Source organism: Ammospiza nelsoni, chromosome 6 (genome assembly GCF_027579445.1).
Source record: "Ammospiza nelsoni isolate bAmmNel1 chromosome 6, bAmmNel1.pri, whole genome shotgun sequence".
NCBI lineage: Eukaryota > Metazoa > Chordata > Aves > Passeriformes > Passerellidae > Ammospiza > Ammospiza nelsoni.
The window spans coordinates 10,943,663-10,960,248 of NC_080638.1; the positions used below are offsets into that span (position 1 = coordinate 10,943,663).

Sequence of the window (16,586 nt, forward strand, 5' to 3'; positions counted from 1 at the left end):
AGGGCCCAAGTAGGCGGAAGGTTTCCTTGAGCCTCCTGATTAATCAATACCACCCACCGCATGGTGCTGTATTCCTGCAGGAGAAGGGAGAAGGGGCATTGCCTTGGGTGATTTTTGTGGGATGCTCTGCAGGGAGCACATTGGAGCATGGCTTTCCTACTCTCTCCTGGATCCACATGGCTCCAAGCAGTGCAGCTGGGCTCAGTGCTGTTCCCCAGCTCCATTCCCCATGGAATGACCCTCATGGCCTCTGCCCCAGGGAATGAACTCCAACTCCTTTGGCTCAGCAGATGAGTTCCATGGTGTTTCCAGGGAGCCCTTGCCTGCAAAGAATGGGACACCTTAATCCCTGGGGACACACCCAGCACAGGGTGGCAGTGATTTCCCAAATCCATGCAGGGCTGGTGCCTCTGGATGGCAGGAGAGGGGTTGGGATCACAGGGAGCATCCTTCCCCTTCTGTCCAGCAGAGCCAGCCCTGCATTCCCAGCTGATGGGAAGGGACACCAGGTAGGGCTGCAGAGCTGGGGAGGGACAGCAACATTCCCTTATCCTCTCAGTGGGGATTTCTCACATTCTAGAATTCCAGAACTGAATCCCTCTGAGTAAAGTGCAGGGTCGAAAGTGAACTCCACTGAACTGCTATACCTGTATCAAGAAATACATGGAATATGGAAATTCCCATCACCAGATGCTTGGACCATTTAATTGCACAGAAATCAGGGGGTTATGCTGCTCTTCTGCAGAATGGGGCCATTCATCCTCTGGTTCCCCAGCATCAGTGTCCAGGGAAGCCCTTGAGCACCTCCATCCTGAACCTGGCCACCCTCAGGAGGAGCTGCACGGCCACTCTGCACAGCAGCTCCAGCCACAGTCCAGCCTCTCCTGATCTTTGTCATTCTGTAACCACCCCTCAATCAGATTTGTTGAATAAACAATATCCAGGCTTCACTGCAAAGCCTGTGCCTGTGAAACAGTGTCCAAAATGGCTCATTTCCTTCTTTTATCCCATTCTAAAGCCTCTGGCTGGTCTGGGAGCAGGGCAGGTCCCTGTCCCATACCCGAGCCCTTCCTAAGGCACGTGCCTGCAATGCTTGGGATGATGTTGGCAGTGCCAAGAGCTCCTGATTCCTCCTGGGAGAGACCTGGGCAGCAGCCACATCTCTTGCTCAGGGGGAAATTGTCCCTCCTTTTCCCACTGCCTTAAATCCAGGGGAAACCAATGTGCCACTGGTTCTGGAAAGGGAAGTGAGAGTGAAAGCCTTGTGTGGAGTCACGTTTTGAGACACACATGAGGTTAAACAACTTAGGAGCATTTATAATGCTCATAAGCATTTCTAACTCCTAAGGAGTTCTTTATAATTAAGATAACAGAGACACTTTGACATCTGAAAGGTGTTTTCACTGCCTGTCTTCCCTTTTTCTGCCCAGTGTAGAGTAGGAACTTTCCACAACATCTTTTCCAGGGAATGACATTTCAGCCAAGGCGCTTCTCCCAAGGCAAGTGCAGCAAGATCATGACCCTTAATGTACTTTTCCCAGTTCCCAGCACCATCCTTGTTTCCAGTGTCACCCAAGCCACTCCCTCCCTGAGCTTCCTTTCAAAAGAGCAACAATTTCAAACCAAAAGTTTTCCTGGGTGTCCCTGCCCATGGCAGAAGGAGAGATGAAATGAGATGATCTCTAAGGTTCCTTCCAACCCAAACCATTCCATGAGGATTCCTCAGGTCATCCAGCAACCACCCCAGGCAGGAGTTCCCCTGCTGCACACAGCACCAGCCTGATAGAGCTCAAGGAGCATTTGGACAATGCTCTCAGACATGGGCTGGGATTGTTGGGATGTCCTGAGCAGGGCCAGGAGCTCAATTCCATGAACCTTGTGGCTACGTTCCAACTCTGGAGATTTTATGGTTCTATTTTATGATGCCTCTCTTTCATGATGATTCCACTGCATGACGACTGCCCTGTGTTGTCCATATGCCGTGGCTCTGCCACTCCCTCAAAAGCCCTCTGGAAGGCAACACTACCAGATGGGGCGAGTTCCTTGGCACAGCTCCCAGGCAGGAAGTCAGTCAGAGGGTGGACACTGCTGCTGGCCAAGGAGCCAGAGCACAGCCCCATTCCCACCATCCCACACAGGCACAGCAGCAGCAGCAGCAGCAGCGGGACAGGCACTTTGCTCCACTGCCTGCTGTCACACTGGCTCCAGTTGTCGTGGCTCTCCTCATTCCAGCTCCCCTGGGATTCCTTCCCACCGGGCTGGCTCCAGCACGCAGGGCTGGCTCCCTCCGTGCCAGGGGACAAAGTGCTCATGGTGACACCTCTGCTGCTTCTCCTGCCCTCACACAGCTGCAGGGGTGACAAACAGACACACCAGAGCAACGCTGCTGTCCCCCAAACGTGGCTTTTCCCATCTTTTCCCACCCACAGCTTCCATGTGGAGCAGCACAGGAAGGGGTGAGGGACAGGACAGATGGCAAGGAGGATGTGGGAGCCTGGTCCTGTGTGCCTGGCACAACACCCAGGGAGATACCTCCTTCCTGGCTGTGGAAATGACACAGCTGGAACAGAAAAGGAATTGGAGAAGGAGAGGATTGCCCATGAAGGTGTCAGAGAGCAAATGGCTTTGGGATGGATCTGACCTGGACTCTCAGGTGTCAGTTGATATCACTGAGCTGCTGGATTCCTTCAGCAGGACACTCCTGTTTCAATATTCCCTCCCTTTTCCCATACTATTTATACCTTTTAATTCCCTACAGATCTCAGTTCTGCCCCCAAAATCCATAACCAGGTTCCACCCAATGAGGGGGCCCTGGTGAAGGTGGAAGAGAAGAGTCTGACCTGGTTTCCTCTGGCAGCCTGGAGAACTTGCCCGCAGTGCACTGCCCTCAGCTGCCAGGCTCCAGCTGCTGTCCCTGGGCCGGGATCTGCAGGAGGTTCCCTGGAATGGTCCCTTGGGAAAGGGGAGCGCAGCCCGCGGGCTGAGCCCGAGCAGCGTCCGGCGCGGGCTCTGTCCCAGCTCCTGCCACAGCCCCTGCTCTCCGTGCTGCCTCGTGTTCTCCAGGGCTCTCACACACAGGCAGCTGCCTCAGAGCCTGCCACGGGCTCAGGGCTCTGCTCCTCAGCTGCTCTTCACTCTGCCCGGGAAATGAGCAACGGGAGAGAGCCTCAGCAACCACACCTGTGCCCACAGCACTTGGGCTCCATCTCAGCTGCATCTTTCACTTTTAAGCAAGCATAATTCAAAAATTTTCATCTTTTGAACTGCCTTAACTTGGCCCCTGTCATTCCTGCAGTGGATCCTAAGGACCGTGCACTACAAATGTCCTCTTAAAGTTTGATTTCTGATTCAAATCTAGTTTTGCCATGTGTATGCCACAATTTCAGAGGTACTTCACCTTCACCACATAGTTTCCAAGAAGATTCGTGCAATAAAAAATTCTTTGGCTCAGCTGGAGCCCTGGAACACACCAGAGGGATGATTTAGGATGTCAGCAATGGCATTTCTTCCAAGAAGAGGCAAATCCATGCTGCTCTCTTGGCTTTAATCCTTAGAAAGTTGCAGGTTGCATCTGAGTCATCCACTACATCCTGTACATCCTCCCTTTGCAGTCAGGCGGCAGCCTACAGTAAATTCCAAGGAATTCCTGGAAAGCTGGGATGAGATGATTCCTACCCAGGTTGACATGTGCCTCAGGGATCTGGGTGCTCCTCCTGGAAACTGCTGGTCCTGGGACCAGAACTGTCACCTCTCTTCCCTGCTGACACCGTGTTTGTGTTCCCAGCTATGGAATCTCACATCCCCTCACCAGCCCAATCCTTTCAAGGGCAAACACTTCATGATCCAGGAGCTGCTGGGGCTCCAGGAGAGGTGGAGAGAGACTTTGGACAAGGGCATGGAGTGACAGGACAAGGGGGAATGGCTTCCCACTGACAGAGGGTGGGGTCAGGTTGGATATTGGGAAGAAATCCTTCCCTGTGAGGGTGCTGAGGCCCTGGCACAGGCTGCCCTGTGAGGCTGTGGCTGACCTTGGATCCCTGAAAGTCGCCAAGGCCAGTCTGGATAGGGTTTGTCGCAATCTGGTATACTGGCAGTTATCGCTGCTTGCAAAGGGACAGTCTGGGATCAGGTGTCACAAACAACCCCAAGTGTTCCCAGGACTGAGGAGGAGCAGGAGCAGCTCTGGTGAAGGGCTGGCAGGGAGTTCACAGCACCCTGGTCACTGACAGCTTTCACTGCATCATCAAGGGGATTGGCAGTAATCAGGGTGGGCTTCAAGTGCTGATAGCCTGGCTGCAAGCAACTGAGTGCTGTCCTTCCCTTGGGCTGTGTGAGCCTGAGGGAGAATGCAAAAATGGGAATTCTTGCCTCAGTTTTGCTTCTTTGGGCACAGGGGAGGCTTTTGCAATGGTCCCAGAGCTCTTCCCAGAATGGGAGCAGTTTCTCACAAGCAGCCTGACTCTTCACCAGCACTGCCAGCAGCATTCCAGTGCCACCAGCACCAGCAGCACCCCTCTGCTGCTGGAGGGATAATGACCCCTCAGGGAAGAGAAATGAGGAATGGTAGAGAGAGAGAAGGCAGTTGGAGAATGGGTCATTCTGCAGGGAAGGAATGTTTCTCATCAGAAGAAAATGAGAAGCCATTTGCAAAGTTCTACATGTGGACATTTGACCAAAGCCAATTCCTTTTTGGACAAGAAAAAAAAAAAAATCAAGATATATAACTCTGAGGGAGTGGAGCTCTGACATAGCTGAAGTTGTAAAACAACTTCCCCCTGCCCTATGGCCCCACCGAGCCTTGGGGAGCAACACCCGGACAGGGAACACAGAGGAGCCAGCAGGATGGGAGTGGGGAGCTCCTGGTGACCTGGGCACTTTCTCCTTCATGTCCCTGACCTGGCACGAGCCACTTTAGGACATGGATCCCAAAGGAGCAAGAGGGACCAGGAAGCGCCGCTGATCTGCACAGACCCCTTTGCCTGCTGCTGCCCCACAGGGAACAGGTCAGTGGAATGTTTGCCTTCCTCCCTACCCCACCTTCCTCTCCTGCAGCAGCTGCTCTGTTCCTGACACCCCCTCCGGGTGACTGCAGTGCCCTCCTCAGCTCCCCCATCTTCTGCCCTGAGCTTTACTTTCACATTCTCTGCAGAACAACCCAACCCTCCCACCTCACTCCTTCCCACTGAATTCTTCCCACTGCAGGGAGCTGCTGAGGAGCTACATGGTCCATCCCTGGATTCTCCAAGCACTGACTGCCCATCCACTCTGACCAAAGCCAGGGGCCACATCCCACTGCCTGCCCAGCGTCCATCCATGGAGGTGACCACCGTGTCCCCATCTCCTGCCTCACCCACTGAAGGAGATGACCTGTGTGAGACAGATGTCACCAGCGTGGCCATACACAGTGTGACATTGCTCATCTGCCTCTGTGGGCTGGCTGGGAACGGGGCTGTGCTCTGGCTCCTTGGCTCCCGGTGTTTGTCCAGGAACAGCACCATCCTTTACATTCTCATGCTGACTCTTCTGGACTTCCTCTTCCTCCTCATTCTGTTGCCCTCCCCTCTGCTCTTCCTGCTGGGCAATGTGTCCTGCTCTATCGTCATGCCCTTGCAGTATGTGTGGTTTCTTTTCAGGGTGCCACTGGTGTCACACACCTTTTGTCTGTACACACTGACATCCATCAGCATCCTGAGGTGCCGCTCCATCCACTGCCCACTCTGGCTCTGCTGCCAGCGTCCCCAACACCTGTCATGGGTGGTGTTTGCTCTGCTCATCACTTTCATCACTGTCTTTGCCACCATGATTTCTCCGTGTTTTGTCCAGCTATCTGAGCACTGCTGGGTGTCTCTCATCTCTGTGCACGCCTTCAACCTTCTCCTCTGTGCTCCCGTCGTGCTCATTTCCAGCACAATCTTCCTCAGTAAGGTCAGGCCTGGCTCCCATCAGCAGCAACCCAAGAGACTCAACATTGTTATCTGCCTCATTGTGCTCTTCACTCTGCCCCTCAGCCTCTGGAATTTACTGCAGTACCTCGGCTACACCATTGTGTCCTCCCAGGTTGTTTTCCTGCTCGCCTGCATCCACAGCACCATCAAACCCTTCATCTACTTCCTGGTGGGGAGGTGCTGGAGGCCCTGCTCTGTGGGGACTCTCCGGCTCTCCCTCCAGAGCGTCTTTGAGGAGACAGACACTGCCCACAGCCATGATCCTGCCATGGACACAGTGCTCTGAGCCTGTTGAATCTTCCCGCTGCACTACTGAGGGACTCTGGGACTGTGGCTGAGGGACTGCTTGATTCACCTGATGAATAAATATCTTAAGTGTCACCCTCCCTCTGCTGGTGCATCACCCAACCCCTTCACCCAACCCCTTTCCAGTGAGAGCAAGGACAGATTTGTCTTCACAAACAAGATGTGGGTCTGCTGGTAGATACAACTAGCACTGGGAAATAAAAGAAACAATGGGAAGGATTCCACTGATTGATGAATGGAAGAAGATATTTCCATTTACAAAGAAACTTTAGGTTTGCTGATAAATGAAATTAGACATCAAAACGTGAAAGAAAGAATGGGGAAGAAAAACCCCTAAATTGTGTAAGATTTAAAAATTGAAAGGGTCGGTTATACATTAGAGGGAAATCTTTAGTATCAGGTGTATTGGGCAGTCTGTACCTCTCAAGTACCTGAGCCAGTGGGGAAAGAGAATGGAAATGCGGCCAGGAAATTAGAATAAAAAGGGCGGCTGTGCCCTCACAAAAACTGGAGAGATCCCAGGGGAATGCCTCATAGCCTCTACCTTTACTCAAATAAAGTCAAAGGACTCCTCAGTCTCCTGTTTGTACATAAACCTCTGATGTTTGTGGATTAATTTTCCTAAAATCAGGCTGCACTGGGATCTCAGAAAGGCTCCTTAGGCCTCAGCCTTGAGGAGCAGCCCCTGGGCTCAACTCCTGTGGCGCTGATCAGAAACACCCTCTGCTCCCAGCAACTGCTGCTGTCCAACCACTTCCTGGGCTTTTATCAACAGCCTTGGAAATTATTGTGCGCAGGGGCATATTTGGCCCTGATGTCCGGCTAGCTGATGCGGGAAGGAGGTGGCCGACACCCCCGGCGCATGCACTGCCAGCCCCCCTTGGCGTCTTGGCCTCGGGCTGGGCTGGATGCACGCTGCAGACTGAGGCGCAGTGGGACGAAAGAAGAGGCGTCCAAATGCTGGGGGCAAACTCCACTATATTGAAGGTTCGATGACATGAACAGGAAGGGAAGGTGCCAACCAACAAATGGCGGGGAGTGAGGGGAGAGGCAAAGTTTTAAAAGGAAGGGGTGGAGAGAGGAGGGAAGCCCAACTAGCCAATCAGGGAGGGGTGCAAACATAACTGACATAGGGGACTAACCAATAGATACAACATAAAGGAGGGGCCCCGGGTCCACAGCCAACCACAGCCCCCAGAGAGGCGAAGCTTCTAGAAGGCGGGGAGGAGTTGGGGGTGATTGACTGGGCCCGGGCAGGAGGAAAAACTTACAAATAAGGAATATAAGGGAGGGGTGATTACATAACAGGGGGAGATTGGCAGTTGAGGGGGAAGGGGGTAACCAAGGAGACCAACTGTCTAGGGAGGCAGTGGCGGGAAAATCAGGGGAGGGAGGAGCCATTGTACTGAAACGGGGGAGAATACATAAATGGGGGAATAACCGGGGAAATTGAACAACACAATACAACATCTCCCCGTTTCTTAACAAATAAAATAAAAGAACATAGGAGTCCAGATAAACTTAAACTTCGAGGACCCGCGGCTGGTCCAGCCAATCTTCGCCTTCTTCGAGCTGGGGCTCGTCCGACCATGGATGGTCAGCGGGCGACACAGTTGACCTCTCCTCTTCTGCAGCTTTCCCGGCCTCCGAGGAGAGGTCCCCCAGCTCGATGTGCTCCTCGACAGGCACGGTGGCATGGTTGATGTTTGGCGAGGTGGCTTTAGATATTAGTCTCTGGACCAGACCGCGGACCACCATAACGAGAACTGAAAGCATAACTAAACTCAAAACGACTTTAATAATAGTTTCAATGATGGAAGTGGCCCATCCGCTCAGGCCCCAACCCTTGAAAAGGTCCCCCAGCCAGTCCGAGGTTTCTTGTTGGACTTTGTGAACAAGGTCCTGGAGTTTGCGTATAGATTGTCTGGCGTCCTTGGCTCGGATGGACAGGTTCAAACAGCAGAGGCCCTCAAACTCCTCACAGTGGTGGTGGTGAAGCAGCAATAGAAAATCTATTGCTGCCCTGTTTTGGAGTGTCGCCTTCCTTGTAATTTCCTCATCTGATAGGATGTCGTATAATGCGGCTGATGTAAAATTGGCTTGTTTCGCCACCCAACACTCTAGGCGGCCCAATTCTCCTAGAGCCTTCGCCACCGATACCCAAGGCAATAAAATGGTAAAGGCGACGGACTTTGAGTGAGACCAATGGGTGATTTCGGCATCACAGTCCTCGGTGAGATCTTTAAGATCTCTTTTAGACCTGCCCAATTCGGACGTGATGTTAGATCGTTTCCAATCAATAATTTGGGACATGTTGGGTGTGAACAGCGTCAACCGGCCAAAAGTGCACAGCCCTCCAACCAGGCCAGAGGGGATGCCTGCCCACGCTCGGTCTCCGCAAATTGAAAACACACCCCGAGGAAGGGAGTAAGGGGTCCGGCCAGTAGTGGTGGGGCCGAGGATCTTCAGGACGGCCTGACACCACTGCTTGGCCTGATATTCTTTTTTAGTCTGGAGGACCACCTCACTGCCCCTCTCTACAGGGGTGATGGTATAATCGAACTGAAAGCAAATAGAGGCGTTGGCGGAGCTGAGTAGGTGTAATTCTGTGGGCTCGGAGGTTGCAGGAGCCAGCCTGAACACTCCGTCTCTCCAGGCATTTGAGGGGTCAAAACTAGGGAGGATAGTGAGGCTCCGGGCCAGAATAGGGGAAAAGGAACGTTGGAAAGTGGGAGGGAACTCGCCTGGAGAAAAAGGGATCCCCACAAGGCAAGACGACATCGGGTCCTCTGCTGCGCCGGTGTCCAGGCAAATGCTGTCCTGTCCAAGTGACTAGGCCAAGGCACGCCAGACATTGACCTTGGGCTGGGGGACAACCCACGGCTCCGCAGATGGCATCAGGAGCCAGCAGGTCGTCATAAGGATGAGCAGCATTCCGGGGTTTGGGGCCAGCGGTGATGTAGCGGGGGTCATTGGGGAGACGTAACTGAAACGACAAAGAACGGTAAAAGTATATCGAAATCATAAGTATGGTTCCTCCCCAAAAAGCCAACTTAAATAGAACATTCGGGGCGATATGTCAGGGAGAGGGGGAGAACAGGAAGAAACATGGAGGAGGAGGTCCAGTGGTGGAGGAGAGGCTGGAGGGGAAGGCTCTTCCTCCAGGGAGGGAAGGTCTGGAGGAGCAGATGGTGGATGGTGTTGCCTCCTCCGTCGCCGCCAACACGCCTGCCGAACTTGCGGTACAGTCCCTGCTTTTGTCCCCTGCTTCGGGACGAAGGGCCTTACCCACTTGGATGGTACCCACTTGGGACCTGAGGGGGTAGATACGCAAGCGTATCCCCTTCCCCAGGTCACCAAGTCGAAGGGGCCCTCCGTCCGCCAGGTCTCCTGATCCTTGACCAGAACCGGAGGCCTGACTTTGGGCTGCAGCTGCTGGTGGCTGCCGAAATGCCGGACCACTGGAGGATTCTGGCTGTCGAAAGAGCAATTACGAAAGTTGAGGGTGTACAAGGCTCTCGACAGCCGGACGTGGGGGGTCTCCACCTTCATCGCCGCTTGTTGGCGGGACAGGGTCTTCTTAAGGCTCTGGTGGGCCCTCTCCACCATGGCTTGGCCTGTCGGGGAATAGGGGATGCCGGTCTTATGGACTATTCCCCATTGCTGCAGGAAGCTCCGCAGCTCCTTAGAAACATACGCAGGGCCATTGTCAGTTTTTAAGGCCCTAGGGATGCCCAAGACAGCGAATGCCTGAAGCAGATGCCTCTGAACATCCACTGCCTTTTCACCTGCGTGGGCAGAAGCGTAGATAGCTCCAGAGAAGGTGTCTACTGAGACGTGGACGTAACACAGTCTACCAAAAGATGGGACATGTGTTACGTCCATCTGCCACACCTCGCAGCTCGCCAGGCCTCGGGTATTAGCTCCTGAGGCCACGGTGGGCATCTGATGTTGCTGGCATTGGGGACATGTGGCCACAATCACCTTGGCCTGGTCCTGCGTCAGATTGAATTGCCGAACCAGGCCGGGCGCATTTTGGTGAAAGAGTTGGTGGCTGATCTTAGCCTGGCCGAACACATCCGGTAGCGGGCCCTGCGTAACGGCAGCCGCGGCCAAGGAGTCGGCACGATGGTTGCCCTCCGCTATGAACCCGGGCAAATCAGTGTGTGACCTCACATGCATCACGTAAAATGGGTGCTCGCGGTGGGAGACCAACTCGACGAGCCTGTTTAATAATTCAAACAATCTCTTATTTGTGACCTCTTGAAGAACTGCATGTTCTGCTCGGGACACTACACCTGCGACGTACGCAGAATCTGTCACCAGATTAAAAGGTCCAGGGAATCTCTGGAAGGCCCTGACAACCGCGTCTAACAGCAACTTGTGGAGAACCCTCCACAATAACAACATCGGTCTCCCACTGCTGAGTCTGAGGATCCCTCCAAGTCATGACAGACTTGTGGGATGCTCCAGACGCGTCAGTAAAGACAGTCACGGCATCCAGTGGTTCTCCACTTTGAGCCTTAGTTAGAGACAATTTGAAATCCGAATTAAATAATTTGTGGGCCGACCGATCAACTGCGACGCGCCCAGTGTAGCTGTCTAGTGCAAACTGTAGATATTCATTAGTTTGCAGCAGTTCTTCAAAGGTCTTTAATTTTAAATGGCCCGCTTCCAATTTGATTGGAATGTGAATGCATGAAAAGTCACACCCTGACAGCTCCCTGATCCTCGATCTCGCTTTGAGAATCAGTTCGGCTACCAACTCTTGTGGCCATGTCATCCTTTTGGACCTGTGGTGGCTGAGGAACACCCACTCTATGATCAAGAGGGGGTCACCCAGACCCTGGTCCTTCAGGTCTTGGTCCCATTGGTGGATCATGCCATAGAGGTGTGGCAGCTTTCCCAGTATAATAAATTTGAATGGCAGGTCCGGATGGTACCGATGGGCCTGCCTGGCCGAAATAGTCTTTTGAACCTTCTCCAGAGCGACCTCTGCCTCTGGGGTGAGAGCCCTAGGGGAACTAAGCCCCTCTCCCCCTTTCAACAAATTGAAAAGGGGGGCTAGGTCTTCGGTGGGGATGCCTAGCCAGGGTCTCACCCAATTTAAAGACCCACACAGTTGATGGACATCCGCTAGGGTCTGGACTTTCGTCTGAATAGCCAATTTTTGCGGAACAATGGTCCGCTTTGTAATTTCGAGGCCCAGGTACTTCCAAGGTGGCATCCGCTGAATCTTATCCTGCTGGAGCTCGAACCCTGCAGCAACCAACGCATTGGTTGTCAGGTCAAGCGCATGGGCAAGTAGACTGTGGTCGGGTGCACACACGAGGATGTCGTCCATATAACGATGGAGGATGACGGCATCCACGAGGGCTGTACGCAAAGGTGACAGCAGCGAAGCGACGTACCATTGGCAGATCACAGGGCTGTTCTTCATTCCCTGCGGTAATACCCGCCAATGATAGCGCTTGGCCGGGGACTCACGGTTGATGGACAGAACCGTGAAAGCAAAGCGTGGGGCATCGTCCGGGTGAAGGGGAATCTGGAAGAAACAATCTTTGATATCAATTATTGCCAGATTCCAATTTTGGGGGAGCATTGATGGGGATGGCATCCCTGGTTGGAGAGATCCCATGTCAACAATTAAGTCATTAATTTGGTGGGGGTCGGTCAGGAGCCGCCACTTATCTTTATTGGGCTTCTTGATGACAAAGACCGGGGAGTTCCATGGTGACATGGACTCCTCGATATTGCCCTTAGGTAGCTGCTCCTGCACGACCTCGTTGAGCGCCTTCAATTTCTGTTTGTTAAGTGGCCACTGTTGGACCTGTACTGGTCTATCAGAAAGCCAATCCAGCTTCCAAGTCCGGCGCTCATCAGTGGCCACTGCCCGAAAAACCTGGGGAGCCTTTGGTAGGTCAATTCTGGCCCCGCACTGGGCTAGCAGATCTCTCCCCCAGAGAGGCTCGGTGTAATCCAAAACAAACGGGCGCACTGAAGCCAATTGCCCGTCGGGCCCCTTAATTTGGACAATGCTCTTTGACTGTTTGGCCAATTGCAAACCCCCGACACCAGAAATCGTGCCCTCTGCACTTTGCAAATCCCAATGTGACGGCCACTCCCGAGAGGGAATGATCGTCACATCTGCACCCATGTCCAAGAGACCCATGATGACCTTTCGATCCCCGCCCAACGAGAGTTGACATGTCAAGCGGGGCTTCTCCCTCCCTTGATGCCACAGCATCCCTGCTCTGCCACTGTCCCAGGAAGCTGCCGGCCCCAAGTGTGGCCAGGCTGAGCCATTGCTGTGAGTGCCGCCCATGCCTTGGGGCCCTGTGAGCAGCGGCCCCAAAGGAGACCCTTGGAGCTCTGCTGGGCCCAGCAGCGCTGAGCAGAAGCTCCCTGGCACTGGGGCCTCTCCCAGCTGGGATCTCTCCCGGCTGCTGCCCTGGGCTGATCCCTGAACGCCGACGGCTCCTGGGCCCATCCCCGCAGGGCTCCAGGCCCAGCCCTTGGCCCAGGGAGGAGATGCAAAGGGATCCGCAGGGAGCATTTCACTGCCTGCCAGGGCAATTGCTCACAGGCACCTTGCACTCACTCTGCCTGCCTGGCTGGCTGTGTGCACACACGTCTGCATCTGCTGGGGCAAATGTGGCAGAAATGCTGCTCTCTCAACTGTGTTAATACCTGAGACATCTCACTGGGGCAAGCCTGGAAGGAAGTATCAGGCATAAATAAGGTTAAATGATGCTAAGTGATATACCTCAGCTGAATTGTTCAGTTTAAGTTGTAACTGAATTACTGTTAAGTTTGAGTGCTCTAAAGCATTCAGGCCATTTGCCTTTTAATCCTTATCCTTACTGTCCTTTTGTCACCTGCCCTTGCACTCACACAAACACACACACACAGGGACAGAACTTTGTTGTGCTGCTGCTTATTATTAAACCTGTTTTTTACTGATATCCTTGCTGGTGGTTTTGTGCCTTCGGAAATTCTTCCTCTCCCCAGGCTTTGGCCTCTCCCTCAGCAGGCTCAGATGGTGCAGCTCCAAGGGGAGGAGGAGTCCGCGCTCCTCAGCACAGCCACCCCCTTCCAGGAGCAGGGTGACATCTGTCTTTGTCACCATTGTGTCCACGGGGCATCAACCCCCTCCCTGTGGCTTCTCTGAGGTCTCTGAGCTGGGGCTGTTCAGCCTGGAGAAGGGAAGGCTTCAGGGAGACCTTAGAGCCCCTTCCAGGGCCTAAAGAGGCTCCAAGAACAGCAGAGGTGCCTTGGACAAAGGCCTGAAATGACAGGACAAGGGGGGAATGGCTTCCCACTGCCAGAGAACAGGGTTAGGGGGAATATTGGGAAGAAATTCCTCCCTGTCAGGGTGGAGAGGCCCTGGCACAGGTTCCCAGAGATGCTCTGGCCTCCCCATCCCTGGAGGTGTTCCAGGCCAGGCTGGGTGGGGTTTGAAGCAGCCCGGTCTAGTGGAAGGTGTCCCTGCTTGCAAAGGGTGAAATCAGGAAAAAACAACCGCAAGTATTCCCAAGGCTGAGGAGGAGGAGGATGAGCTCTGCTGAAGGCCTGCAAGGGGCACCACAGCACCCCAGCATCTGGTCTCCAATAACTTTTATTGCATCATCAGGGGTATTGTCAGTAAGAAATGTGGGCTCTGATGCTGATAACCTGCTGCAAGCCTGTCGTGGTTTGGCACTGGCCAAACGCCAGGCACCCATGAAAGCTGTTCACTCACCTTCTGCTCTCAGCTGGGCAGAGGAGAGGGAAACAAAAAATTAACAGAGGGCGCTCATGAGTTGAGATGAGGACTGGGAGAAAAAAACACTCCATGAATAGAAAGTAAAAGTTTGAAGTATAATGCTGTTAAGATACTTTTTTTAAAAGAGAGGAATGAGGTACTTTCACTGAGATAGTAATCGCAGGACACTTAATTCTTTCTGAGAAAACGAATTTATTTCTTCCTTTAACAGGAGAAACAAACTTCTTCTGGCCTCACTCAGTCCTGAAGATGCCATCAGGATTATGAGGGAACAGTTGACGATGACCAGACAGAATCCTTTGTTTGAATGGAATTTATGCACCATATATGAGATGTATGAATATGCAACAGACAGGAGGCACCAGGAAGGATCTGGATGGTGCTGATCCCAAATGTCCTGATGGGAGAGCAGCAGAGCCTGACGGGCAGAGCTTCAACACGGGGAGTGGCCATGGGATGGGATGGGTTGGGTTGGGTTGGGATGGGATGGGATGGATTGGGTTTGGATGAGATGGGATGGGATGGGATGGGATGGGATGGGATGGGATGGGATGGGATGGGATGGGATGGGTTGGGATGGGATGGGATGAGATGGGTTGGGAAGGGATGGGATGGGATGGCATGGCATGGGATGGCATGGGATGGCATGGCGTGGCATGGCGTGGCTTTGCATGGCGTGGCATGAGGAGTGGAGATGGGAATCGGGAGTAATACCAAAATCAGCCAGAATAAACTTTGCAACAGAATAGGAAGCATTAGGAAGCAGAGGACACACAGATGGATATCTCCCTATTTGTGTTTGGGGAAAGACTTTACAAGAGGGGTTTTATCCATCATAACCACAGAGAGTCATTAAAGTGTCTTTCTTATCTAAAACATAAACATCACTTTCCTAGGACTCATTTCCATGAGTCTATCTCCTTCTCCAAGTCCTTTCCTGGGCCTGGAGGATCATTCAGAGGGATCTCTGGTGGTCTCATTCACTGAGTGCTGAGATATTAAAGGCGACCTTGCCTTGAACTTTTCCTTTGGCCATGTGCTCTTGCTGCTTGTTACAGAACTTGCCCCAAAATCTCTGCAGGCCTCCAAATCTATTTCTGCACTGGCTCCAGCCACATTTATCATCCTGTATGATCCTGAGGAGCACATTGGAGCTGGGCTTTCCTCCTCCCTCCTGGGTCCAAGAACCCTATGGCCAGGAGGAGCAGGGACACTGCTGGGGGTCCCTGGTGGAGCAGGGGAAGATCGAGGGTTTTCAGGGGGGGACGGGGTCCCAGGGGCATCTGGGGTATTGGAGTCTGTTTTGGAGTGGCCAGGAGAGGGTCAGAGCGGGTTGGAGGGGGTCTGGATGCTGTGAAAATCTCCACACTGGAGGAGAGCAGAGCCTGACAGACCACGCTCAGAGTGGGGGAACAGCTCTGTCTGGGAAACCTGTGGGATGTGATAGCATGGGGTGGGGATAGGGAGTGGGGGCAGGGATGAGGATGGTAAGGGGTTAGAACAAAGAAGCAGCTCAGCTGTGCTTCCTTAGGCCCAGGGAATCTTTTTGCAAGTATCATGGAGCTATTTCTAGACTGGGAGTTACTTCTGAGAAACACCCAGCTGCCTCAGCAGCACTGCCAGCATTCCAGCGCAACCAGCAGCTCCAGCATTCTTTGGTGCAGGAGGGAACCTGACCTCTCAAGGAAGAGAAAGGAGGAATGGTAGAAACCTATTGTGAGAGGGAAGGCAGTTGCAGAATGCACCTTGAGCTGGGAAGGACTGTTTCTTATCAGAAAAAATTGCACAGCCATTAAAAAATCCACCTCCTTTGTGGCAAAGGAAAAAAAAATCAATATCAGTAACACTAAACTGTGGAACTCTGACACAGCCAAAGTAGTAAAACCAATTCCGATTGCCCTGTGACCCCACTGAGTCTTGGGGAGCAGCAACAGGACAGGGCAGAGAGGGATAGGAGTGGGGAGCTCCTGGTGATGTGGAGACGTTCTTCTGCATGGATCTGACCTAGGAGAAGCCACTTTAGGACATGGATCCCAAAGGAGCAAGAGGGACCAGGAAGCGCCGCTGATCTGCACAGAGCCCTTTGCCTGCTGCTGCCCCACAGGGAACAGGTCAGTGGAATGTTTGCCTTCCTCCCCACCCCACCTTCCTCTCCTGCAGCAGCTGCTCTGTTCCTGACACCCTCTCCCGGTGACTGCAGGGCCCTCCCAGCTCTCCCATCCTCTGCCCTGTGCATCCCCTCTATATCTTGACCCTGAGTTCAGCTGAAATAAATTTTTTAACACAATGGGAAGCATTTGGAAGCAGGAATTCCTGCCCTCTCCCAGTGCCTGTAGTGCCCTGCCCAGCCCTGTGCCTGAACAACCCAAACCTCCCACCTCCCTCTCACACCCCACAATTCCCACTGCCCTCCTCCCCTGCACATCTCACTCCTCCCCACTGAATCCTTCCCACTGCAGGGAGCTGCTGAGGAGCAACACGGTCCATCCCTGGATTATCCAAGCACTGACTGCCCATCCACTCTGACCACAGCCAGGGGCCACATCCCACTGCCTGCCCAGTATCCATCC

At 53.3% G+C, this 16,586-nt stretch overlaps 1 protein-coding gene across 1 annotated transcript; it reads left to right on the forward strand.

The window, feature by feature from the left end:
* The first annotated feature begins 5,313 nt into the window (after nucleotides 1-5,313).
* On the forward strand, nucleotides 5,314-6,231 carry LOC132074956 (mas-related G-protein coupled receptor member A7-like). Its single transcript, XM_059475056.1, has one exon. It carries the CDS (start codon nucleotides 5,314-5,316, stop codon nucleotides 6,229-6,231), a length of 918 nt encoding a protein of 305 aa, XP_059331039.1.
* The last annotated feature ends 10,355 nt before the right edge of the window (nucleotides 6,232-16,586 follow it).

Excerpts from the sequence above, each read along its gene's own strand:
- LOC132074956 (XM_059475056.1), top strand. The coding sequence starts at position 5,314 with ATGGAGGTGACCACCGTGTCCCCATCTCCTGCCTCACCCACTGAAGGA.